This window comes from Manis pentadactyla, chromosome 13 (genome assembly GCF_030020395.1).
Source record: "Manis pentadactyla isolate mManPen7 chromosome 13, mManPen7.hap1, whole genome shotgun sequence".
NCBI classification, from domain to species: Eukaryota; Metazoa; Chordata; class Mammalia; order Pholidota; family Manidae; genus Manis; species Manis pentadactyla.
This window is the reverse complement of record NC_080031.1, coordinates 2,089,353-2,116,336: the sequence shown is the minus strand read 5'-3', so window position 1 is coordinate 2,116,336 and position 26,984 is coordinate 2,089,353. Positions and strand designations below refer to the sequence as shown.

Here is a 26,984-nt window from a genome sequence, read left to right as displayed (position 1 = left end):
GCCCACATCAGTGTTCCAAGGTCATGCCCGCTGTGGGCCCCAGGTTTCGCTGCCTAGGAACCAGCCTTGTCGCCCAGGGCTGTCACGTAACCACGGAGGCCGCCCCAGGGCCCCCCAGGGCCTAGCCTAGGCCATGGCCTTCGGGCAAACAGGTCCAGTCTGGACAATTCACTTGCCACAGCTCCATACAGACCCTTCCTGTCACAGCCACACATAAACCCTTCCTTCCAGACAGCGACAGCCTTGGCCACTGGCCTTCCTCAGACCAGTGAGTGGATGCAGTCATCAGGGGACCACCTGTAAGGGCACCTGCCATCAGCACTGCTTCCTCCTGGGGCGACTCTTCCTTCCCCTCTCCCCCTGGGGTCTACTGCCCCTCTTGGAGGTTGGCCAGCCATTTATGCTAAAAGTGCTGTGTTTCCTTTCCAGACAAGGGCTGGAAGCCACAGGCAGGAGAGCCCAACCATCGTGCCCATGAGTGTCTGCATCAGAGAGCTTGTGTGCAAATCCCACCCCCACTACTCCATAGATTACCACAGGCACTATTACTGTCCCCACTAAGCTTTGGTTTCCCGTCTGTGAAGTGGGAATAATGACAGAACATAACCCAGAGAATGCTTGTGAGAACTGAGTAAGAAAACGCACATGGTGAGCCTCACAGAAGGAGCCCCAGGTTCACTGTCATTGTCCCCTACTGTGTACCCGCTACTCAAGAGCCCTTCATGTAGCCCCTAGTCTCTAGTGGAAGAAACAGGCACATAAATTACTAACTTCAACTCAGAGCAATAAATGCTATACTACAAATACAATTGATTCTCATTATTCATGGACTCTGTGGATACACCTATTCACTAACATGTACTTGTAACCCCAACATCAATACTTGGGGTGCTTTGGCATCATCCTAAGCACGCAGAGTAATGAAAGATTCGAGTTGCCTGACATGCGCATTTGCAGCTGAGGTCGGACGAGAAAACACTTGCCTTTTTGTTTCAGCAGTTCTGCTGTGAATCAATGTCCTTTCCAGGGCCGTTTAGTGCTACCTTTTTGCAATTTTGTGCTTTTTGTTGGTGATTTCACTGCCTAAAAGGGCCCCCAAGCATGGTACTGAAGGCTTTCTACTGTTCTTAAGCACAAGAAGGCTGTGATGTGCCTTACAGGGAAGATATGTATGTCACATAAGCTTCTTTCATGAGATAAAGTGCTGTTCACCCTGAGTTCCACGTTGATGAATCAACAATGTACATTAAACAGAAACACACATAAAGTCATGCATCGATCAGCTGTTGAAGATGCTATGAGCAGAGGCTTGCAGGCAGCTAACCCAGTATTTGCCAAAGGAACAGTGCTTCAGTGTTTGCTAGTTCAGTGCTCACGGTGACTTCATAGAATGAGGACAACAATCAACCGCAGGTAGAACTGGCCCAGGGAGCCCGGAGGAGGACCTATCAGCTCTGCCAAGGGAGGAAGATTCTCAGTGAGGGACTTCTGAGCTGATTTAGGAAGGGAAGAATTAGTGCTTCCTGGCAGCTCACAGGGCTGGTGCCATCCAGGCGTTGGGTCAATGCCTGCAAGGCAGGAAGGCCTGGGGGCACATTTCTGAGTGACTGACATGGACACCCAAAGGCAGGGCATCATTCTCCCACACAACAACTAGTACTGAGCACATCCCCAGTGTCAGGCACGCATGCCCGAGGGCGGAGTTGGGGGCGGCAGGCCGGCCACTGAGAAAGGCCCTGGAAACCAGGAGAAGGGGTCTGGAGCCAAGCCATGAGCGCTTGGAGAATCACCAGAAGCTTTTCGGGCAGGAGTGTGGAGCAACCAGTGTGTCCAGGAAGCCAGACTTACGTAACAGTGGAACATTTTCTTCCAGTTACCCCAGAGGCTGAGCAACCCAGAGAAGCCGCAGGGCATCCTCCCCGGAAACACCAGAGGGCGGCACGAATCTCTGTTCCCCAAGCCGGGCCTTGCGATGTCCTCACTTACCGCCTTCCAAGGGCTCTCGGTGTGCTGAGAATTGGGTACAAATGCCTTCAGCCTTTCCAGCTCGGCCTCAGTTCCTCTCTTTAGCCAACCCCTCCCCACCTCACACCAGCCCCACACCCCAGCCCCACAGAGCTTCTCTCCGTTCCTTGGTGAGCCATGTTTTCTCTTGTTTGAAGTCTTGGCTGTGCTTTGTCTGGGCTTCAGCTCCCCTTCTCCCAACCCTCTGCCTGCAACATGCAGATGGCTTACTCTTTCATCCTCTAGGGCTCAGATCAAAAGTCACTTTCTCAAACAAACAAACAGAGAAATAGACACACGAATACTGACAACAGTCTGTTGGTTATCATAGGGACAGGGGTGCAGGGATGGGCGAACTAGGCGAAGGGATAAAGAGGAACAAACTTGAAATCGTGAAGTGAGGCAGTGATGGGGACAGATGCACAGCCCAGAGACCACACCCAGTAATACCACAGCATCTTGGCCTGCTACAGGGCTGAGTGCGCTTACTGTGGCAGGCATCTGGTAAAGGATATAATTATCGAGTCACCATGCTGTCCATCTGAAACCAACATGGTATTGTTTATCAACGACATCCCAATTAAAAGTTAAATTTCAATTTAAAAAAAAGTTGCTCCTCTAGGAATCTTGTTTTCCTTGATTTACTGTCATCCTTGCAAAATAGACCATAGCTCTGAGAGGCAGGACCGTGCATATCTGACTTCCTGTCTCAGAGTGGGTGCCTAGCACTCCGAAGGGGCCTGTGAGCCCGAAGACAGGGAGCTCACAGGGACCCCGGGGGGACTTGGGCATCCAGCTCACCTCGCTGCTGGGCTGCTGGGGTTCGCCGTGATGTGGAAGGCTGAATGTTCCAGTCTCCACCCTGGGGACTGTGTGGTCCCCCGGGATCCAGGTTTCCTAAGCCCATACTTTTCTAAAGATTATCAGTTGCTAATGATTATTTAGTGTTCCTGGAAGGTGTTTAGTGTGCCCCCAGCCAGCAGGACCCTCTATGAACTGTGGAACAATTGATTTTTCTCTGGTGTGCTAATTGCACTTAAATGCTTTTTCTAGAAGGACACTAACTACCCCTCATTCACGGGTGGCACCCATCACCTGAGAGGAGGAGAGGAAGAGGTGGGCGGCGTGGCTGGGAGGTGCCATGCTTCCCACTTCGCGAGGGTCTTCTGGGAGTTCTTCCTAACCCCCCTTCATGGGCCAGCACCCCTCCTGCCCCACTCTGGTGGGTCATCCACCTGGTCTCCAGGGGACGAAGGGAGACAGAAAACAAGGCTGTTTCACGTCAGTCCCAGAGAGTGAGAGCATCTGGCTTCGGTGTCTGGTCTTGTACGATCAGAAACTTACTGTCACTGCATCTGTTGCTGCTCTGGTCACAGGTTCCCATAATCAGACTCATAAGACACTGAGTCATAACCAGAAAGTAGACTTTCTCACTTGGTGGAAGGAGTGTGCATTGCCAGAACCCGGAATACTGGTGGTTGTGATCCAAGCCGATCCTGTCCTCATGTCCCAGGTCAAAGGACATTTTTTATTCTCAAGGAGTGTTTTATTCTAGCTAAACGCTGACACAGCAGAGAGAGCACATTATTGCTCCTGCTTTCCAAAGAGACTGAGGCTCAGAGAGGCTTTACCCAAAGGTCATGATTTCCTGGGTCTCACGGTCCTTATTTACAAATTAAGGTCAGAGCTGAGTTTTATTAACTGTGATCCTAAAAATCAGGAACCTAAATGGATACCTCAGAATTTTTATTGAAATCAGTAGTAACTTCCATCAGTAAAACCTTACCTGCTAATGGATGGGGCTTTAATTCTGAGCCAGGTGAGTATGGAAACTTCCATCTCAATAAATTTCCCTTCGTCCCTGTCTGAGTTCAGGTTCCCTAGAAGCAGAGCCCAATTCAGGGCTCTGGGAACATGGAATTTATTTATCTTGGATCAGTTTATTTATTTTTATTTACTTTTTCCTGAAGGGAAAACTGGTCATGAGGGAGGAGGGGGCTGAGCAAGGATGTAGTCTCGGGTGGAGTCCGGCCTCAGCCTGACCCGTGGCGGGAGGTGCAGAGCATAAACTTCCGCCAGAGGACCAGCCTTGGGGTCCTGTGTGAGCCGCTACTGGCCAGGGGCCGCCCCTGGGGGTGGGCAGGGAGCAGCAGCCTGCGCCTTCCCAGAGGAGGTGGGGCCTGCCAGCCAAGGGCAGCTCTCCAGGAAGGGGACTGTGAGCCCTCGGCGGTGGACACTCTGCACAGCAACAGCAGGGGGCTGACGTGGGGCAGGGGCTGACGTGGGGCAGGGGCTGACGTGGGGCAGGGGCTCTGGTGCGCCTGGCGTCTGTGCTCAGTAAGCACCCTGTGCATTGCCCTCTCACCTCGGGCATTTTGTGTGAGTTCCATTCTCCGCCTAGAACTTGTTCCCCTCATTTTTGCTCAAATATATCTTACTTCCCCTTTATGCCTGATCTTAGGCCCTGCCTCCTCCAGGAAGCCTTTGCCAACCCTTCCAAGTGCATCCAGGCTTCTCCTCTGTCTTCCCGTTCACACCAGGTCAACACAGTAAAGCTGACGCCTGCTCGTCGAAGCTCCAGGTCTGCACCCGGTCTGTGTTCCTCTCTACCCCGTGCTTAGACACCTTCCTGACGCTCCGTGGATGAGCGCTCTTTGTGTTCAGGAATTAATAATACTCTTCTAGAGGATTCAGACTTGAAAAAAGTCAGGGTACATGCCCTGAGCTGAGCCAGGATGCCACAGTGGGGGGCATACCGTGGGGGGCAATGCCTGCGTGGCCCCATCATCCTGTGCTGCAGGAGAGTTTTTGTGACCCGGAAAAGTTGTGCTCATGCTGAAGAACAGCCGGTTTGTCCGTTTGTTCGGAATCTATAAGCACAGTGAGACTTGTGACCGCTGATTTCCCTCTGCTTTAGGCGCGACTAAGCTCAGAGCCCAAGCCCCCGATGAAGTAAAGGGAGTGAATTTTCTCATTGTAAATAGAGACACTAAAATCCCTTTGAAGGAAAACACCCTAAAGACTTGAGGGAAGCGAAGCCCCAAGGGTGGGTCCAGACCTGAGGAAATGAGTGAAATGCAGAGATGAGGACAGGTATTTGGGAGGGGAGGCAAGAAGCCAGTGAGGGGGGCACTGGAGAACAGACAAGGGGAGGAAGACAGAGGAGCAGGCGAGGGGCAATTGGAGAATGTGAGTCACTGAGAAATTCCCATAAGTCACTGAGAAAGCATAAGCAAGGATGCTCAATATTTTAAGGTGCTGCAGTCCTACGTGTGAACCCCTTCTATTGTTCTGAAGCTTCAGTATAATCTGGTACTCACATATGTTAGGGCCAGTGAGATTTCAGAGAATTCAGGGATCAGGATGGGTCTGATCAGGGGTCATGTGGCACCGAAAAAGATCAGCACATGCTTAAAGTAAGATGGTTTGCAAACAGGAACTCAGAACTAGCAGGAGCTTAGACCCAGGGGTCAGCTGAAGAAATACAAGTTGTTACCCCCCAGATTTCTTGGAAGATTAGGGGAGTCATGGTTTGTGTGAAGAATAGAGGTCTGAGCCAATTTCACCTGGAGCTCAGTGAATGGGATTAATTTCGGCCGCACATGTATTTAATTCTACTTTAACAAGAACTGTTCTTTAACTCAGAAGTCATAAAATGTTGACCTCAGAGCTGCCTGGTGCAACCTCTCATTTTATAGTAGAGACTAAAGCATGGGAAGGTGAAGTTACTTGCTCCTGGCTACTGGCTCGATTTTCTCACCTATAAAAAAGGAGGTTTTGATGATTAGTTTCACAAATCTTAACTCACAAGTAAGATCATAAATTCCATGAAGGCAAGGGTCACATCACATAATTGGGATTTCCATAGCGCTTAGCCAATACCATGGGGCTGTGAGAAGCAGACAGAAATTGGCCCTGAGAAGAAAGGGGGCAGTAAATTAACAGCTCACCCTCCTCCTCGAAACATCTTCGTCCCCTTGTGGCACGTCGTACACCAGCCTCCCTGCCCTTCAGAAGATCTGTCCCTTGGGTGGTGGGCTTCAGAATGGATTGTCCCTATTGTCACTGATCTTGGTGAAGATAAGCAGAACTACTGTGTACAGTTCGTTAACTCCTCTTCAGTTTAAATGTTCAAAAACTTTTCTCTGAAATACAGAGACATGCCAGGGAAGAAATTATCTCTCAATCTTCTACACTGAGGTCAGAACAAAGACAATATTAATGCATAACTATTTGTGGAGAATTTGAAATGGAAGCCCAACATGCCCCCTGAATTCATCAGACACTATTAAATTAAAAACTAAAGTTTTAAGCACAGTGATTTGGCCAGCAACTGTAGAAAGAAGTCTTCACTTTTTAAATATTAAAAAACTGGGTTTTGAAAAGCTCAAAAACTTTTTTCCTTCTTTGAATAAACTGGAAATAGGAGGTGATGGTGAATGAACTGCATAATCTAATAGTTAACATTTCTTATGCTAATCTGGCCAAGAGGCTCTGTATGGTGTTATTAAATTTTGCATTTTTTGTATAGACCTTTTGTATAGAGGACATTTTTAATGTATGCATCTGTAAAAATAATTATATGTATGTTTTGTCAGAGAAAAAGAGGCTGTATTCTCCCTTCCCCTTTCCCTAGCAGCCTCATAAGTGGAGTGTAACAGAAGGCAATACGGTGGAGGGGCCTCTTGTTTTGGAAGGCTTAACTCAATTTAAATTCCTGGCTGTATAAAGTGGCAAATTCAGGAATGAAGGGCTCCCAAGAGCCAGGCGCGCCCCCTGCTGGCGGCCAGGAGGCCAAGGACAGCGTTTGCACGGGCGGCCAGCGAGGCAAAGGGAGAATGGTGGGTGGACAGGGAAGGCGAAGCCCCTGTTTCCATCGGAAAATAGGAAGTGATTCGGCCCGCGATGGTGTTTTTCTTTGGGATGATCTCCCTGAAACGCCTGATCTCCAGCTGTTTGTTTTTTTCTTGAGCAGAGCGCATCCTGCACGGGAAGGGGCTGCTCTCGGAGGGCCCTGCCGGGAGGGGCACGAGGGTCCTGCACGGCTGATCCGAGAACGAGAGAAGCTGAGGGCCTGTCCTCGGCTCCGTGGGAGCACGCTACTCTCCGGTCTCCTTGCAGGCCGAGAGCGCACGGAGCCGGGGTCCGGGGCACCTGCAGGGCGGCGGGCGCCCTCCGCCCCTGAGCCCAGTGCACGGGGGCCCAGGCGGCGTGTCCCGGACGGGCGGGTGGCTGCGAAGGCGGCTGAGTCAGGGTGCTGACCCGTAACAGTGGTGCTGACCCAGACCATCGCACACGGGTTCCCAGGCTCGGTCACGGGCTCTTCAAGAGCTCTGAAGGCCGTGCTCACTCAGCACAGGAAATTCTAATGAACGTCGGTGACACGTGGCTGTCCTGGAGGGGGTATCAACTTACCTAACGGCTGTTTAGCACTAACAGGCTCTGAGATGCCCGGCGGCTGCCTCCTGAGATCTCAGCGGTCCTGAGAAACGACCACTGCCCCCATGTCATAGGAGGGCCCTGGTCTTGAGGAAGGCCAAACGACGCCTTCACGGCAACCGCGTGGTGGGGCGAGGTGCGTGCAGGTGTCCTGCCCCCACTGCCGGGCTAGCCCCGCCTCCCCCCAGCCTGCCCGGGACGGAGTGGCGCCCTCGCCTTCCCGGCGTTGCTGAGGCTAAAGTCAGAGGGGCCGTCACAGCTCTTGGAGGCCAGCTGCGTGAGTCACAGCACAGGCATCTCCTCCCACTGCCCTTGACGGCCAGCTGACGGGGGCCACGGGGGCCGGGCTGCTCGGGCTGCAGGGCCCCAAACTGTCCTCCCAGCTCTCTCCTCCCTGGTCTCTGACCAGGACCTCATGCAGATGCACGTCTTCCAGCATCATAACAGTTCGCTCAGGGCGACATATCCCCAGAAAGCGGGCTGAAAAACGCTTGTGCTGGGTCAGCGGTCAAAGAGATTTCTAAGTTAGTGCCAGAGGGACCCGAGGTCAGTGTCTGCCGGTGACCTGGCTGCTCTGTTTGATTTCAGGGAAAGAGAACAGAAGCCCAGCAGCCAAACGTGTGCTCAGGCCCACTTCACGTGCGGAGCAAACCTGTGAGGGCAGCGCCAGTAGGCGCTGGCATTTCACGACGCTTACACGGTGCTCCTCCCACGTGTCCTTTCTTCCCCATCTGCCGAACAGACCCAGAGCGCATGCCACCTTTCCTGACATCCCTCCTTCGGAACACCCCGTGCCCGCTCACCTCAGAGCCCTCATCTCGCTGAATTGTAACTAGGTGTGTGTCCATTTCCCCCAGTGACCCAGAGTTGGCTAAGAACAGGGACCATGCCTTTCACCTTTGCATGAAAGAGAAATGTGGGCTCTCCGAGCTGGGGCCCAGATGCCCCGAGTGGAGTACAGTGGCTTTCCAACTCCTGTGATCACAGCCCGCAGTTATAAATACATTTTATACCACAATCCAGTAACAAGAAGTTGTGGTTTTATATGTGTGTGTGTGTGTGTGTGTGTGTGTATATATATATATGTAGTTTCATGAAACTGAAAAAAAATTCACAAAATAATACCATTTAAGTGCTACCATCTGGTTGCTTGTCTTCTAGTGTATTCTCGGTTCTTCTAAATGTTACAGTGATGCACTAAATCGCTTTCCACCGGCGGCTGGTGGTCTGAGGTCTATCGGGGAAGCTGACTCCACCTAGCCCGCACCTGCATTTTCTGTCTGCACGCACTGAGCGCCTTGCCACCGCGGCAGCAGGGAGCTCTGGCCGGGGAGGCAGGGTGGGGGGGGTGCCTCGGGAAGGCACGGATGGAGCACGAATGGGGTTTGGGGTAAAACGGTGTTTCTCCTGATTTCCCCTTCAGCCCCTTGGGCTGGGTCTGAGCTCCTCTAGGTAGGACCAAGTATTAGAAACGAACTGGAATGCTCATGAGAAACCTTACAGAAGGTTGCGCACAGGGAAGGCTGCTTCAGGGTCTACATCAGGGATCAGGAAACCGCACCCTTTGGGCCAAATCCACACATCTGTCTGTTTGTGTAAATAAAGTTTTCCTGGGACACAACCGTGCCCATTCATTTGCATATTGTCTACAGCTGCTTTTACTATCGCCTCAGACTTGAGAGGTTGAGCTCAAGATTATGTGACCTGCAGAGCTGAAGATATTTGCCGTGTGGCCCTTCGCAGCAGAAGTTGCTGATGCCTGGTGTGAATGGAAAGCATCCCTCCCTCTCTGGGAGGAAACCAGCAGGGCCCTGGGCACCCAGAGCCGGGCGCTGCAGGCGACAGTACAGCCTTCGAAGGACCCAGACACCCTCAGGGTGTTGCTGTGTGAGCGAAGGTGGACAGACCCTTGAGCGGCTCACACTTGGGTTTCACTTGTGACTCTCTCTGCCTGGAGCAGCGAAGGTGAAGGAGGTGCTAATTTAACGTATGTGGGATATTTCTTAAACGAGAAAGGAATGGGTGGTGTGTGGGGTAGACACTACTGTCCCAGCCCTTCCAGAAGGTAATGGCACAGAAGGGCCTCGATGTCTGCAGCCCAGGACTGAAACACTCCTACTTAGACATCTGTTCTAGGCTGCTCGGCAGGTCCTATCAAAGCTGGAGATGTGAGGAAGATGATTATAGATTGCAGTAAATAAACGGTATGTGCTTATCAAGTGCTGAGCATTATTCTAGGTCCTGTTTTATGTAGTTTATTTTCATTCTCTGGACAAGAACTTGTATGTTAATCTCATCTTACAGATGCGGAAACTGACAGAGAGGTGACCCAAGGTGTCCAAGGAGAAGTGGCCAAGTGGCAGAGCCAGAATTTGAACATGGGATGATCACTGTGGCTGGAAAAAAAAAAAGTGGGTGACTAGGATGACAGAGATGCTGGCACGTTCACCGGCCCCAGTGAGTTTTCTCTTTCCTTGATGTTATCAGCCAAGAATTTATTCATTCTTTTACCAAATCTTGAGGAACGTGCCTGTGTCCTCTCTGTTCTGTCCGGGGCTGGTCTAGAGGTGGGAGTGTTACTCAGTTTTGTTCCATAAGATTAGGAACCCTGCTGGGGGCTTCTGGAAAAGCTTTCTTCCCGTGAAAATCCCGCTCACTGCAAAGGCCTAGTGGAAGGGGGTGTGACCACGATGGCTGGGGAGGCTGCTGAGCCACCGTTTTCTCCTGGAAGCGCCTACCTCTGAATTTCTTATTAATGAGATCAATAAACCCCTATTGTTTGACTCAGTCCCATTCCCTTACCCTGTTATATCTCCTTCACAGCTCTTATCTGTCAGGAATCCTTACTGCCTCAGTTTCCCTGTCTGCCCACCCCTCCACTCCCTGCTCTAGAACACAGCTCCTGAGAACAGGGCTCTTCCCCCAGCACCTAGACCCTGTTGGCCAAGGTGCTGGGGCACCCAATATAAACCCAAGACCCTCACAGTTCAGAAGGGAAGCAAAAATAAACAGCTGTGATACGATGCAATGAATGCCACCCTAGAGGGAAATCACAGAAAACTTGTCTGCTTCTTGCCTTATGAAGCTGTTCTTTCCAGTCTGGTCTTGGACTTTTCCCCCCAAAACTTTCATAGGAAAAGTAGAAAACCTGTCACTTTAAAGCTCATTTTAAAAAGAGGTTGCATAGCATTCCTTTAAACCAGAAAAATCCAGTAAATATGAGTAAGGGCCATTGTTTGGGGAAGTGACCCCACGCAGAGGGGAAGCTCTTGCTCTGGGTGGGCAGGGCTCATGGCACGTGGGTTTGAGGGAGCCTTGTGCCCACAGACGCGGGCCTCTCTGTGGCTCAGTGGCTTTGGTGCCGGCCCCCAGGGGATCAGGTGTCTGTCCTCCTCAGAGCTGTTGTTTGCTTGGCCATTGCCATCTGCTCGTAGGAACAGCCGCACTTGGCTTTCCCTGGCCAGCCTGGACTGGCCTGTTAGGACAGAATCTCTAGAAACTGTAATCAGGTAATATTGGGTTGTGGTGGAAATGTCCCAAGAGATTGAGCAGCTGAAAATGTCCTAAAAATGGCCCAATATGGTGATGTGACATTGTCCGACACAACCACACAAGCAGAAATGCCCCGATGTGGGGCCCTTGTGCTCAGACTGTCAGCGCATGTGGAGGGCGCAGGAAGGAAGGACTCCCCCAGGGGGCAGGAATGTCTGGGGTCGGTAATCCTGGGAGGAGGGGATCTCGGGATGAGAAAGGAGGGCTGGGGGGAAGGGCCTCCGCCCTGCGTGAGGAGGGAGCTCCTCTCCGGGGTAAAGGTGGGAAAACTTTCCATGAAGATCCAGGTAACAGATTTTTAGCTCTGCGGGCCGTGCACGCGGTGCCGCCACAATTTCTGAACCCTGCCGCTGTACCGTGGACACAGCCACAGACAGGACGGAAACGAATCGCGTGGCCGTTCCGATAAAACTTTACCGAGCAGGCAGCAGGCTGGGCTTGGCTCACGGCCACAGTTTGTCAGCCTCTGTTTTAGAGCATCACAGTGACGGGCCTCAGAGCCGGAGAGGGTGGACATGCCGCGGGCATGTGAGCTGACCCCAGGCAGAGGCTTGGCCAGGAGCTGTGCTAACCGTCAGGCCCCGCTGATGAGGGGCGCTGGTACCTGTTTCCAGTAGCAGCTGCAGGATAGCGCCTGGCGTTTCTCTTGCTGACGCCAAAACCTCTCTTCAGGCAGCGGTCAGAGTCCCGTTTGGACGTGCCGAGGGGGGAGAAGGGCCTGCCCCGTACTTGGGACCCAGGAGCAAAGGGGCAGCTGTTTTCTGACCCTGAAGGTGGGGGCGGTTGCTGGAGAGCAGAAGCCTGCCCCCGGGAGAGAGAGGGCTGCAGGCCCCCAGGAAAACAAGGAGGCAGGCGCGGGCTCGAGCCCCCAGAACGGCCATGCTCAGGGAAGACACGGCTTCCGCGACCCAGGCAGGAGGCCTGGGCCTGCCGGCTGTCATCCTTAGGCCCGTGTAGTACCAGCACACGTGGGCAGCACAGAGCAGGTGGTCAGCAAACTGCTCCTACGTGGACTGGCCCCTCCAGCGCCGCCTAAATGAGTCACGGGGCCCCACCACCAGCCTCCGCGGCACGGTGCCCGAGGCACCTGGAATCAAGGGTCGAAGGCAGCTGGGCCAAGAGAAGCACTGCTTTAATTGGGATCACCAGCTTTCACGCACACCCGCCCAGCTTCCGCCCCACCAGGATGAACAGCCCCTCGTTGTTGCATATGGCGGAGGAGTACCCTTGAGGGAGCACCTCGAATTGCTCGATCGAGTAGCCAGCCTCTTTCATGGCAGCCTCGATCTCCTCCCGGCCCAGGACGAGGCTGGAGAACCTCTGCTCGCCAACCATGTAGAAGCTGCTCTTCAGGGCATCCACCACCACCAGGAAGCCCTCCGGCTTCAGCAGGCTGCCGAGGTGCCTGAGGGCTGCGCAGTAGGTAGGTAAGTCCGGGCAGGCAGCGTCCAAGCACAGCGTGCTGAGCACGCAGTCGGCCAGGGGCAGGGGGACAGGGCCAAGCGGCCGGCTCTGAGTCACATCGCACTTCAGGACCTGCTTGACCGCCTGCCTCAGCTTCTCCTCCTTCTCCGGCACCTTGACTCTGAAAGACACGAAGGAACAGACGCTGCCATCCGCCCCTCCCCAGGGACCCCAGAGCCTCCGGTGAGGGCTGAGGACGGCAGTGTCGTCCCAACCTGTGACACCCCTAGCGCTATGGCTGTTATAAAGACGGAGAAAGAAGAAATGAGGGGCTATTTTGGTATCTGAATGTGACATTACCCTGTGCTGGTATCTCTTCATAAAGTGATGAATAACATGGAAATGACAATAAAAGTACACAGCTGCCTGACTCTATGACAGGTCGCCCCCGTGAAATTGTTCATCCTCCGCTGCTTAGAAGAGCGCCTGGCCCACTTGTTATCGTTGTTGTTATGATTACTGTTGATTACCCTTGTCCCCTCTGCCAAACTGCGAGGTAGCAGCCATACATGTCAGGTGATAATGGGTTTAAAATGCTGAAATGGTATTTTTGTGGTAGCTGCTGATCAGTGGCATGGAGTGGGGTCATCCACAGATGTTGATGGGGCCTGTTGATCACCATGGCGAACTGCGGCCAGGGCCCCTCCAGGGGGCAGAACTGCCAGTCACCATTCTCAAGCCCCACGTGTACTGCACGTAGAGACCTTCTCACGGAATGATCTCGTGTTCTTGGTAAACTCACTAGGAATCCCATCCTTTCCTGCCCAGTCAGTGAGGTTTCTTGAGGGAAAATCAGTTAATGAAAGAGACAGAAAAGGCAAGGACAAGAGATGAAATGGGGCATCTGAGAGCCTTCTGGAATTTGTCAGGGGAGGAATGGGGGAACAAACTGATGACTGAACAAAATTAGATAAACACACAGAGTGCACAGGAGAAACCGAGGAAACAAAGGAGGAATAAATGGTGGGACGTCAGGGAGGTCAGAGGGACGAGGAGGGGACACGGGCGTGAAGTGGCCAGAAGGCCACAGAGCCCACAGGACGGGAGTGGGATTGGGTGCCCAGCTCTTTGAGGAGGTTAATGAACAAAGCACTGGGGGTATAAATCCAGGCTCACATTCAAGAAACACACAGTCCAGGAGAAAAGGTGGCCACTTGGGCACCAAGGCTTGTTGGAGAGAGCAGAGGCCAGCCCAGCACAGAGCAGGTAAGAGAGAGACTTCGAGTGGGACCATTTTGGGTGATGAGAAAAAAGTCGAATGGTTTCAATAAAACTTGGGAGATTAGTCTCCAGGTAGAACAGATAAGAGCAATTAGCTGTGGGCATTCTCTGTAAATATTTAGTTAAAATCTTAAGCCTAGTGCATATAATCAGTTATTTAGACATCCTTTATGTTTGTTATAATTTTCCATTTAAGAAGCTTAGCAGTAAGCATATGAAAAGATGCTCAATATCACCAGGCATCAGAAAAATGCAAACCAAACTGTGAGATAACCACTTCACATCCACTAGAATGGTTGTAATACAAAAGACATAATAATAAGTGTTGACAAGGATGTGGAGAAACTGCAACCTATACATACTACTGGTGGAAATGCAAAATGGTGCAACCACTTTGGAAAACAGTCTGGCAACTTCTCAAAAGGGTAAATGTGGAATTACTACATGGCCCAGAAATTCCACTCATAGGCATACACCCAAGAAAAATGAAAACCTATATCCACATGAAAACCTGTACATGAGTATTTATAGCAGCATTATTCATAATAACCAAAAGATGGAAATCCAAACATCCATTAACTTATGAACAGATTAAATAAAAGGTGGTTTGTCAATACAAAGGAATATTATTCAGTAAGAAAGAGGAATGAATGATTGATACAAGCTACAACATGTGGAAGAACCTTGAGAACATCACAGCAAGTGATGGAAGCCGGAAATAGAAGGCCACACACTGTATGAGTCCACTTACATGAAGTGTCTAGAGGAGGCAAGACTATCAAGTCAGGAAGAAGACCAGTGGTTTCCAGGGGTCAGAGGATCGGGGGCATGGGAGCGACTGCTAATAGGTACAGGTTTCTTTCAGGAGTTATGGGAATGTTCTGAAATTGTGGCGAGAATTGCATACCTTTGTGAAAATACTAAGAACTATTGAATTGCATGCTTTAAATGGGTGGAGTGCACACTGTGTGAATTTTATCTCAATAAAGCTGTTATATTAAAAGGAGAAAGAAGCATGATAACGTATTGGTTCCTGGGAATTCCTACCCACCAATAAACTACTGGTATAAAAGGGGAACAATAATGACCTTTGATTGGGTCTACCTGCCCCGTATCAATGGGAGAATTAGTAGCTGGGTGAGAGTTTGTCCTGACTGGTCTGGAGTTTCTGAGCAATCAGGAGAAGCGGGTGGACCTCTGCACCTCCCTGTGCATTAAGCTATTTTAAGACACAAGCGGCCACAGAACTGCTGCTTGCCAGCCAGATGATGGTGGGGATCGTTTCCACACTGTGAGACACTCCGTAAGGTCTAGAAGGCTCACAGAGAAGGCGCCGGTTTGAGAGGGAAATTTGTCTGAACCACCCGCGACCCTGGATCCCTGCGTGGCCCTTGGATGCCTGGCAGGCACTGGTGGACTAGCTGCCAAGACGACCGAATGACGCCCCCACCTCAGGGCTCCCCAGGGCCTTGCAGGTACACCCACGGCGAGACAGACGTGCCCGGAGACACGGGCGATCGCCGCTCAGGGGGTTCAGTGCAGGGGGTGGGTGATTGACACACGCCAGAAACGCATCAGGCAGTTTTACTGAAGGCGAACAGCAGTGGGGCCGGGTGTCTAGTTCTAAAGATGGGCTCTGTCAAACCAATCACTACATGAAGAAGGGCAGCTGCTCCTCTGTGAACAGGCTCTCTATGAAAGCCCGCGGGAGCCGGGGCGGGTGGGGAGGCAGGAGAGGAGAGGAGTGGGGCCCCTGGGCGGCACTCCTTGTAAGGATGTCTTCCCACGGCCCAGGTAATTACCCTGAGGGTTGGCAGAGGGCTCCTCCTGCGCTGTCTCTGCAAGGCAGGGGGTGGGGCCAGGCCTCCCAAGAAAGCTGCTTCCGAGCACACTTACCGCCCCCAAACGAATCCCCAGGGGTTCCAGCAGGCCCTCCTGAGGGAGAACCGCGGAGACATTAAAGGGAGTAAACGCTGTATACGCTTGGGTGTCAGTGTAAGGCCCGAGAAAGCAAGGCTTCATCAGTGGTGGGACTTTGGTACGGGCACAGCTGAATTGGGCGGACGGCGTTCTAGGAGGGGCTCTGGAAATCAAAATGCACGCAATCTATTTCACAAATACTCTTTGAACTTCTATTATATGCCAGGAAGGGTGCTGGGCAATGGGGACGCATTGGGGAACAACTGAGACATAGATTCTGTCCTTGCGGGGATTACAGCTGCAGGGGGAAAAAGTTAATCCAGTGATCACCCCTAGGGATGAAAAGTTAAAGCTCTGTTTGGAGCATGCCGAGGTAGAGATGCTTTGAGACACGTGAGGAGAAATATTTGCAATTTGAAGGAAACGGCCAGTTGTAGGTTTCTCAGCCTGCCCTGTTAGTATTCTCTGAGAGAGAACGCAGGGAAGCACCTGTTTACGAGAAAGCACCCTCAGAAAAGGCAGAAGCTTGTCCTGGGCACCACCAAAACAGTGGTCATAACCATTGGGACCTTGATTTTGAGAAGAAACAGCGATCTTTTACAAGACGTGAAGATACAGAGATGCTTTAATAGAGGCAGCTCACTAGTTTGTGGGACAAATTTGGCCCTACTGTGTCTATTCTGGGCAACAGACAAACATCTTTTTAAACACCTAAGAAAATCTTTGTATGGAGGGCACTTAGTTCAGAGAACGGCCCCCTCTGCAGGTGCTCTGGCCGTCTCCTGCCAGCGACACTGAGGTCAGTGGACAGGCGGCTCTCTGGAGAGGCAACCAGGAGGGGCTCCAGCCCCACAGCCCCTCCTGGCTGCCCTGAGGGCCAAGGAGAATTTGCAGAGTACGTCCCCCACTAGTGTGTCCTGGCTCACCTTTTGGGAAGCTCTAGTACTTCTCAGACTAACATGCATGCGGATCCCCGGCAGATCTCGTTCAAAGGCAGCTCATGAGAGTTCTGCAGATAGTGAGTGGGGCCTGAGATTCTCTGTTCTCGGTGATGCGGAAGCTGCTCGTCTGGAGACCACCAGGCAGTGGGCTCCGAGTTCCAGGAGCAGGAGGTTAACCAATGCTGTTTCTAGGGCTTCTTAGAGTAAAGCTTAGTTTCCTTGGTTCATGCTTGGGTAGTTATTCCTTAGTCTCTGACTTTCGGACTTGATGAATGAGTAGCAGTGAAGCAAGAATGTCTTACAACTTTTCAGATAGTTTTTAAAATGAGTGGTATCTAAATGTAGGCATCGTATTCCAAAGGCAGAGGAACAGGGAACAGCTCAAATGTCTTGGCCAGAGTCAGCACAAGAAATAGCTTTAGATAAAGAAGAAGTAAGATCAGGGGAAATAGGCTGTGAGTTGACAGAGGTCTTGAAGAAGCAAGGGAGACGGCAGGTGAATGGGATCGCCGTCATTCTCAAAGCAGGTGCAGCTACAGGATCAGGAGGGTGCAAATGCAGAATTTACTCAGTCTAACAGGCAGATGGGGAAGGGCCGGTGTCTCAAGAGCCAGTTGTTAGAAGCGGATGGTTCTGGCGTGAGATGAGTGATGCTTTTAGTGTCCTGCTAGATAAGTGTTGCTTTCAGTGTCCTGCTAGATGAGTGACGCTTTTAGTGTCCTGCTAGATGAGTGATGCTTTTAGTGTCCTGCTAGATTTTAAGAGTTCATTTCTAACGAGATGGAAAGGCTTAAGACAGGTAGGGGAATTCAGAACCAAGTCCTAAAAGCCTCCTCGACAGGATTTGGGCTTCAGAAAGGTGTGCTGTCTGACAGTAACTGAGGACTTTTTTTTTACAGACTTTCCCTGCAATTCTGTGAATCCCAGGAAATTCCTTATTTATTTAATAATCTTGGATAGTGTTCAAACCCTCATTGCTTCAGGGTTTTTTTTTTCTAGTTAATCCCAATTTCATTCTGTGGAATCACAAAGTCAATAGAAAAGAGAAGCTTGAAATTACTTTTATCTGAACCTATCTTCAGTCTGAAGACCATAGGCAGCATGAAATTCTAAGTAAGGGGTTTCCAGGTTAAAGTGCCATATGGAAGTAGCCTTTCTCAACTCCTCACTAATGCCAGGGGGGAAATGGAGCTATATTTAGGCAATTTTAAACAATTTGGTAATAATGTTCATGTGTAAGGGCCAAGAAAAATACATTCTTGATACACACGGGCTAAGAACATATGTCACTTCTGTGTTCTCAGAAAAATTATTTGAAGACCTATTTGGTTGACTTAGAGATGAATCAATATTAAAAACTCAGCAACTAGAAAAATCATATAAAATGAGCATAAAATAAAATGTCTACATAACCACAAATATAATTAATTACAAACTGAAAGCAAAAGTCCAAATTGATCTTGAACAAAAATACAAAAGTAATGCCTTAAGGTACAACTTTGGATTTAAAATCTCCAATTTTAACAATTAAAAACTGGGAAGGGAGATGTTAGAAGGATTTTGTCAAAAATTTTTAAATTCCTCTTATTATGAGGAAGAAAAAAAATGACTGATTCTTACCTGGTTTGATAAGATGATAGAATTTGTCTCCAGCAGACCTGCATTATAAGAAATACTAAAAGAAGTTCTTCAGGTGAAGGGAAATAATGCCAGATAGGAGTCAAATCTGCAGAAAGGAATGGAGAGCACTAGACAGGACACGTAGCTGGGCAAATAGCAAAGATTACATATGTATTTGTTTAAACTACTACTGACTGATGTGAATATACTTAAAACTACTGTACCATACACCTAAACCTGGCTAAGATGCTAAATTTTATGGTATGTGTTTTTTTTCTAAAACCACAATTAAAAATAAAACAATAAAAAACCCAAATACATAAAGCACTACTAACTGTTTAAACCAAAAATAGTAAGAATGTATTCTGCTCTCATGCTGTAGGTACAGTAAAATACACAAGCACGTAAGGGGCAGGAAAGTGGGCTAAAGGAATGACACCATTGTGACACCTTACATTATTCATGGTAGTAATATCTAGAAAATTCATAGACATGCATGCACATACACACACAAAACGCAAAAGAGGTCAATAGAGGAGATAAAAAGGAATACTAAAAATGTGTATACTTATACTATATGGGATGCTAAAAATGATTCCATTCACAAGACCCAAAGGGATAATAAACAGATGTGACAAATAAAAAATACACACCAAGATGGTAGATTCAGACTCAACCATACAATATCACTAATTACATTAAATGTAAAAGAACAAACAGTCCAGTTAAAAGGCAGAAATTATTACACTGGATTGTAAAGCAAGACCTACTACATGCTATTTGCAAGAAAAAGATTTTAAGTAGAAAAACACAGGTTGAAAAGCAAAAGGGTGTAGACAGATATGCCATGTATATTAGTTTTCTATTTCTACATAACAAACTTAGCAATATAAATGACAAACACTTATCTGGGTTGGACACCTGTACCTAGGGCACAGATTTTCTGAGTGCCTCTGGTGCAAGGTCTCTCGTGAGACCGAAGTGTGCCCCTGAGCCCACCCCCAGGTCAAGCGTCAGAATAAGAGGGGGCACCCAAACGGGGGAGCTGTGCTCTTGCTGTGACCTGGTCTCAGAATAGATGTCCCATCATTCTACTGCCCTGTACTTGTCAGACCCACGTCACTAAATCTAATGGGCACTCGGGGGAGGGAATTAAACAAGAGTGTGACTACTTGAAGTGAGGATTAGAGGGGCCATCTTAGAGGCTCCCTGCCACTTCATACGGGTGCCCAGCATAATCCAGCCACATTCACACCAAAGTGACTTCAAGACAAAGTGTATCCCCGGAGGTACAGGGAGATATTTCATAATGATAAAGTGGTCAATTCATCAAGAAGATATAACAGTATTAAAGTATATTTAGGTTAATAAAAGAGCTTCTGAAGGCATGAAGCAAACACTGAAAGGACAATGGAGACAAGAGCTAAATCCACAATCACTTTCTCATGATTAGCAAAAAATCATGTAGAAAATTTGAACAATACCATCCATCTACCTGAATTAATAGATTTTTAGAGAAATTACACCCACAACTGGACAATATACATTCTTTTCAATGGAGAAAGCATGTAGATTTGTTCACTAAGCTTGACCAGATGCTGACCATAAACTAAATCTTTGACTACACTGAAATTTATTTGGAAACCATAATAATATATAGAAAATCCCAGAAGTTTTGGTAATTGAGCACCACAATTCTAAATAATTCACGGTCAAAGAAGAAATCACAATGGAAATTAGAAAATATGCTGAACTGGATAATAATAAAAATATCAAAATTCATGGGATGCAGCTAAAACAGAACTGGAGGAAATTTATAGCTTTAAATGCCTACAATTAGAAGAAAGAAATGTATGGAATCAATTATCTAAGCTTCCATCTGAAGAAGCAAAAGGAAAAAAAAAGAACAGGACATTAAAACTAAAGTAACTGGAAGAGAGAAAATAAGAAAAATAAGAGCAGAAATCAACACAGTTGAAGAGGGACAATTTTAAAAAATCAACAAAGCCAAAAGTTGGTTCTTTGAAAAGATCAATAAATTTGAAATCAATCTCTAGCTATATTGATCAAGATTTTTAAAAAGACAAATCACCAGTATCAAGAGTGAAAGAGAGAAGCTCACTACAGATCATACAGACATGCCCTTATTAAAAGGGTAATAAGAAGACAATATAAAAAGAAATCTATACCAACAAGGTTGCCAACCAAGTGGAAGAGGACAAATTCTTTGAAAAATATTATTTACCCAAATAGATAAAATAAGAAAAAAACCCTTCAGGTCCAGATATCTTCACTGTGAATTCTAGCAATCATTTCAGGAAGAAAATACTGATAGTATACAAATTCCTTCCAAAAACAGAGGGGAGGAAACACTCCCAGCATGTTGTAAGAATCCAGCCTCATACTGATATCAAATTCTGCTAAGCATGTTACAAGAAAAGAAAATTAGAGCTGAATACCCCTCATGTGTATAGATGCAAAAATTCCTAATAAGATATTAGCAAATCACATCCAGTGAGATATCAAAAAGGAGACTACTTCATGGTAAGGGGGTTTATGCCGGTTTAGTTTAAACATTCAAAAATCATCCAATGGAATCCATATTTTCAGAATTAGGAAGAAAAATCACATGACTGTCTCAATTAATTTAAAAAATTTTGACAAACTTCAACATTTGATTTACATAGACAGGAACTTAGTGTGATAAAGAATATCTGTGGAAAACCTATCATAAATTATACTTCATGAAAAATCTACCATTTTTTCTTAATATACAGAAAAAGGCACAAATGTCCACTCTTATCATTTTTATTTAACATGTTTTGGAAGTCCTAGCCGGTGTATAAAGGCCAGAGGAGTAAATAAAAGGCATAAAGTTGGAATAGAAGGAATAAAACTATATTTATTTGCAGATGATAACTATAGTTTTTGCCTAAAAAAACCTATCGAAGCTATGAAAAGTACTGCTGAAATTACATCAGTAAGATCACAGGACACAAGGTCAATACATAAAAATCAATTGCATTTCTATATAGTAGCAAGTGAAATAAACTTTAAAACTTTGAAATCAAAAATATACAATTAACAATCATGTGAAAAACATTAACAAAACATATGCAAAATAAGAGAATTATAGAATGCTACTGAGTGGAACTGAAGAAGCCTAAAGAATGGAGAACTAAACCATGTTTATGGACTGTAGTTTCATTCAGATGTCCATTCTCCTAAAGTGATTTGTGAACTCAAAGTAATCATAATTAAAGTCTCAGAAGGTAGTGAAGGAATTGACAAGTCTATTTTAACATTTATTTCAAAATACAATGGCACTAAAATTGTCAAAATAATCTTGAACAAAGTTGAGGACTTACATTTTCTGGTTGCAAAACTTATTATGCCTGGTAACAGGGATAAAAGGTCCCTGTAAACCTCGTGGAAGTTTGGTGACTCTGCCTGAAGCAAAAACATGAACTGGGAACAAAATGTGAAACTCCTAGTTTGTTCACACCCCTGTACTATGAGGGATTGTGCATTGATAACTTACGTTTGATTTGGTGATAACTTACAGGTTTACCACCAAAAAGACAGTCTAGCAACATTATATAAGGAAATGAATATAAAGTTTAGAATGTTCCTAATAAGCTATGAGTGAGCAGACTATTAAAAGACAAGGAAGGGTTAAAGAAAGAAACAGACTTGGCTTCAGAAGGGAAGCTGACTCAGGAATAAGCAAAAGTTGGTGTCTAGATGGGAATCAGATACAAGTGCATGCATAGGAAAGTAAACTGACCATCACTCCAGAAGGAGACGGGGAGGCAGGCACACGGATCAGGGACATGTTAAGACCACAGAGTTTATATTTATCCCTGAGATTGAGGAATATTAATTCAACCCTCATTCAAGTTCAGAAACATGGGAGTCATCCTTGATACTTCCCTCTCCTCATTCCCCATAACCAACCATTGCCAACTTTTCCATTTTATCTCCAAAATTCATCTTAAAGTTATCTACCTCTATCATTTAGTCCAAGCCACCATCATCTCTTACTTAGACGTAAATTGTCTTGTTTCTGCATCTCTCATTCTCCTTTAAAGTTTTCCAACCCATTCTCCACACGATAGCCAGAGAGATCTTTTTAAATGTAAGTTGGGCCCTACCTCCACCGTCTGGCTCAAGTCCCTGAACTGTCTGGCATTTGCTCACTTCCCCTGATAGGCTCTGCAGGAGGTGAGAGACCTCCTGTCTCGTTCTCTGCGCCGTCCTCCCAGTGGCCAGCCATACTGTGCTACATCGAAGGTGCTCAGCACAGGTTCACTGAATGAGTTAACCACGCTAGTTCTTTAACCGTGAGCCAAGAACTCTTGGCACTTGTTTCCTGGGGGGAATTGTCTTGCTGGAAAAGCCAAATTGTTTCCCATCCAAATCATGCGATATGTTTATTAAAAATATGTATGTTTTCCAACAATAGAATACTATTCAGCCATAAGAAAGAAACAAATCCTACCATTTGCAACAACATGGATGGAGCTGGAGGATATTACGCTTGGTGAAATATGCCAGGTGGAGAAAGACAAGTACCACATGATTTCCCTCATCTGTGGAGTATAACAACAAAGCAAAACTGAAGGAATAAAACAGCAGCAGACTCACAGACTCCAAGACGGGACTTAGTGGTTACCAAAGGGGAGGGATGGGAGAGTGTATATCAATTATACCTTAATAAAAAAACATGTATGTTTTTCAGAAATAGACTCATAGACACCAAGAAGTGACTGGCGGTCACCCTATCAGGTTGAGGAGGGTATGTGAAATAAGTGAAGAGGATAAAGAGGCACAGAATCTCAATAATAGTATAAATTAGTCACGGGGGTGAGGGTACAGCATAGAGAATATAGTCGATGATTCTGTAACGTCCTTCTATGTTGACAGATAGTAACCACACTAATTGGGGTGAGCATTTAATAATGTGGATAACTATCAAATCACTACGTGTGCACTTGAAGCCAGTATAATATTGTATATCAACTATAGTTCAATAAAAAAGTAAATTAAAAGAAATAATGAAAAAAATATTTTTAAATATTTGTTTTCCCATTGTGAATGAAAAGACAAGAAAAGGAAAATGCAGGATGTTGTGAGACACACAGGGTGCAGCAATGAGCACAAGGGGGTCGACAAAGGAAAAAGGGGGCTGGGTAGGGGGAGCGTTCATGTGAAAATTAAACCATAGGTGGGGTGGGGGGACAGACAGGAAAGATGTACAAAAATAAAAACAAAAAAAAACCCCATAATAACAGGAGGAACAAAGAGAGTTAAGAATAACTGAGCACATAAGAAGCAGCAGCCAGGGCCAGCAGGATCCCAGGAGAAACACGCAAGCGCTCATGGTACGCAGTTTGCACCAACGGCTGCGGGGTCTCGGTGCGCGTAACAGCAAACACCTCGCACTGCAGGAGCTGAGGCCCCTGGGCAGGAGAGGGGGCCTGGGCTGCCTCGTAGGAAGACGGACAGGCAGAAGGAGCAGCCCCATCAGGACGAGACAGAGAAAGTGAAATGCAGAACCGGTCACCTCTGGTTAGGAGACTACTGCCAATCTCTCATATGGGGAGAAATTAATAATTCAACAAGATTAGTCTGAGTAAATGTATTGGTAGGGAGGGTAGTGTAAGATTTCAATTATTAGTTGTGAGTAGGTAAAGCTCTATTTTTATGGACGGTGAGTAAAATTCTTTTCCAATAATCCCTTTATGCTGCTAATGTCAGTTACAAAACCTAGTCAGCTTTTTGTTGGAGCTGAGGGTGTCAGCGTTCCCACCCTCACAGCAGGTCCCATGCCCCTGGGTGGCTGGCATCGGGATGGCCCAGGGTGCGGCACGGGGTGCGGGGGACCAGCCCTGATGCCCAAAAGCAGCTGGTGGGGGGCTGGTTTATCCTCTTACTTAAAGATGTCCTAAAACGAGGGGCTATGGTATCTGACCAGCACACTGTCCCCCACTCCCCACACAGGCCTAACATCTCTGTGTGTCCCTTCCTGTGCAGCACACACACACACCGATGCTCGCACGCCTCTGTCTCATGCTCTCTCATCTGCCCGTCTGGATTTCTCTTTGCTCTCTCTGTATCCTTTGCTTTTCAACTTGGACTCTACGAATCATTCTTGGTTCAGAAAAATGAACTGTCACTCAGGTAACTCTCGGAAAGCCAGGAAGCAGACCCCCATCTCCCTACCTGTTCCCTTCAAGCTCACACACGTAGGCCACCACTGGGGACCAGTCGAAGGCCCCCGGCTCCTTCTTCAGCCACTTCTCCAGCTCCTGCAGGTTGCGCTCGCTGTAGTCGCTGACAATGATCTCCTTGAAGGATTCACAAGCAGAGAGGAGCTGGTAGATGGTGGGGCCGGAGCCGATGTCGATCAGGAGGTCCCCCTTCATGCCATCTGGTTCAGAGGAGGGAAGGAGGCAGGGGGTCAGGTGTCACTGCAGGGGGACACAGCTGGTTTGCATTATTCCCACTGGCATCGTGCCAGAGAGCCCTAAAGACCTCCCGTCTCTCCTCTTCCCTCAAAGTCTTTCTTACACACATCTTTTCATTTCTCATTCTGCCATCCAGGGAGGAGGCAGGCTGCTGGGATATCTTTGGGTCTAGGAGAAGAAAAAAAGATCTACATCTGGTGTACAGACCCCTGACTCAGAGAGACTCCAACACAGAGACTGTAAAAGCTATTAAGGAATACTTTTGGGGAAAGTTAACATTTAAAAAAAATTGAGTCACATGATGTCTTTCTCCAGAAAACATCCAGCTTTTCACATATTGGGAGGCCTTTGCCCCATGCATATTCACAACATTCTTCCATGTTAGCAACAGAATAACCATCTCCATCTCTGAAGTAGCCCATCAGGTCCCCTTGCAAAAGGGCATAGAATCAAACACAGAACTCCTGTCTGGTTCCTATCTACACGATCAAATCAGATAATGGGTGTAAAAGCACTTTGTAACCTGCAACGTATCCATCCCAATGACAGTTTTCTGCCCAGTTAAATATGTAGGGCTGCCAAAAGATAATGACTAGCCGGGCACTGAGACACACTCACGTTTTGCAGGGAGGGACACACACACACAGATAACAGACAAACATACCTTTGCAGAATATCTTGAAAAGGTTTTTCAGAACATTCTTAAGAATCTCACTTTCTGCGGTGTGTTTAGACCCAAAGCTGTAGTACTTTTCTAGGTAAACCCGAGGGTTAAAATGGGTCAGGTAGGTGTCCTTGGAGGTGAAGCTAGACTCCATGGCGTCTCGCTCCTGCGTCCACAGCCCTCCTCTGCTCGCTCTCAGGCACCAGGGAGTCACCTGCAGAAGCTGTCTTGAGTCTCAGGCAATCGATTTTATTTTGGTTGGTTAGACCCACCCCTTAGACACAGATGTTTGGTCAAACAGTGAGAGAAATTGAAAATATGCTGGCTGTTCTGGGAAGTGATGAAATTCCCGGTTAAGAAAGCTTAGGGGAAGGGGGAGAAGGGGCAGGGCTATGAGTCGTGATTTCCTGCCAAGAGGTGAGGTTCAGCTGCAGGGATTACACACAGGAGGGTGTGCCCGGGCTCGTCCGGGAAGTTGCCTAACTTAGCCGCTGAGCTGGAGGGGCAGGGCCTCTGCCACCGGCACCAGCATTCCCCTGCTTGCGGAGACTCCTTCAGGAAGGGGCTGACAAGGAGTGGTTTACATTTAAACACGTTAAGCAAAAAGAAAAGAAAGGAGAGTGAAAATGAGGATAGAAAGTGTGTTCAGAGCTAAAGAATGTTGGCTAGAGACTCATCTCAGATGAATTCTGGACAGAGGGTAATAGAGCTATTTTAAACATCTGGGTGAGGCTCTTTCCGAAGCCTCTGCCAACCCCATCCTTGTGCCCCACACACCCTCCCACAGTCCCCTGCAGCTGCATTGCCCTCACTGCCGACTGCCACTTCTCAGGGTCCGGCGGGCATGTCCTCCCCAGCCCCCCCACTGAGCCTCTGTCCACCCAAATCCCGACAGTTCCCTCAAAGTGGACTTCAAGCCCTTGACTTCCTTTAAGAATTCCTTAAATTCCCCTTTCTGAGCTCACGCTGCCCTTTGATTCCTGCGCCCAGCCAAGCACTTGTTTTGTGGTACCATTATTTATATCCCCTCACATCACAGGATGGCCTACCTAGCAGGTGCTCAAAACACTGGCTGACGAGTTCACTACTGTCATATTGCACCAAATGCAGTCAGAGTGAGGGCCCGGCATTCGGTGGGGGATGACTTAGCAAGGGCCCATCTGGTTATAAGACTCACTCAAAGAAGCTCAGGTTAAAAGGGAATTAGTAACAGGAGAATATGATGGAAACAAAATGAAGAGCATGTAACTGGGTCTCGTGAACCAAAACATCATTAGGCAGCTGTTTTCCCTCTCTCTCTCTCTCTCTATATATATATATATATACATATATACATAATTTTGTACATACATATACATATAAACTTTTATGTGTATGTATATACATATAACTTTCCCTTTTGCCTGTTTCCGGAGGGCTGGGGGCCTCTACTCTCTCGAAACAGGCCGCACCTTCATCATCCACTTGCCACGGCTCCACTCCAGCCATTCCAAACAGTGGCCTCTGAGCTTGAATCTACCATCTTCTAAGTCACCTCCTCACTGCTGGCTGGATCAGTCTGCATGGTCCAAATCCAGATTCTTTAGAGAGATAATCTGCCTGGTCCCAGCTGGGTCCGTCACTGATGCTTCCCAGCAGGTGGCAGGGCTGGGGAGGGAGGTGGTGGTAAAGGAGGTCTGTGTGGTGTTC

At 47.9% G+C, this 26,984-nt stretch overlaps 2 protein-coding genes across 7 annotated transcripts in view; both read right to left on the bottom strand.

Annotated features, from left to right (window-relative positions):
* Positions 1-8,439, bottom strand: part of RBM7 (RNA binding motif protein 7) — a 53,150-nt gene extending 44,711 nt beyond the window's left edge. For 2 of the 3 annotated variants that reach the window (XM_036919799.2, XM_036919800.2), the window contains exon 1: positions 3,240-3,747. The gene's annotated coding sequence lies outside the window, so the exon portion shown is untranslated. Of the gene's footprint in view, positions 1-3,239; positions 3,748-5,324; positions 5,765-5,954; positions 6,150-8,246 lie in introns of those variants that run through there. The other variant, XM_036919798.2, reaches the window with a different exon arrangement.
* A 3,670-nt stretch (positions 8,440-12,109) lies between these two features.
* NNMT (nicotinamide N-methyltransferase) lies at positions 12,110-26,764 on the bottom strand. 4 transcript variants are annotated; one of them, XM_057490777.1, is made up of 6 exons: positions 26,747-26,763; positions 25,296-25,509; positions 24,387-24,594; positions 23,561-23,646; positions 18,162-18,267; positions 12,110-12,580 (listed from the first exon to the last, which is right to left on the bottom strand). In XM_057490777.1, the coding sequence occupies exons 1-6, from the start codon at positions 26,753-26,755 to the stop codon at positions 12,148-12,150; spliced, it is 1,056 nt and encodes a 351-aa protein (XP_057346760.1). In that variant the 5' UTR covers positions 26,756-26,763; the 3' UTR covers positions 12,110-12,147. The 4 variants fall into 4 exon arrangements, with proteins under 4 accessions (XP_057346760.1, XP_057346761.1, XP_036775698.2 ...); XM_057490778.1 differs by having other exon boundaries at positions 23,600-23,646; XM_057490779.1 differs by lacking the exon at positions 12,110-12,580 and adding an exon at positions 16,208-17,709 and having other exon boundaries at positions 26,747-26,764.
* Between the last annotated feature and the right edge of the window lie 220 nt (positions 26,765-26,984).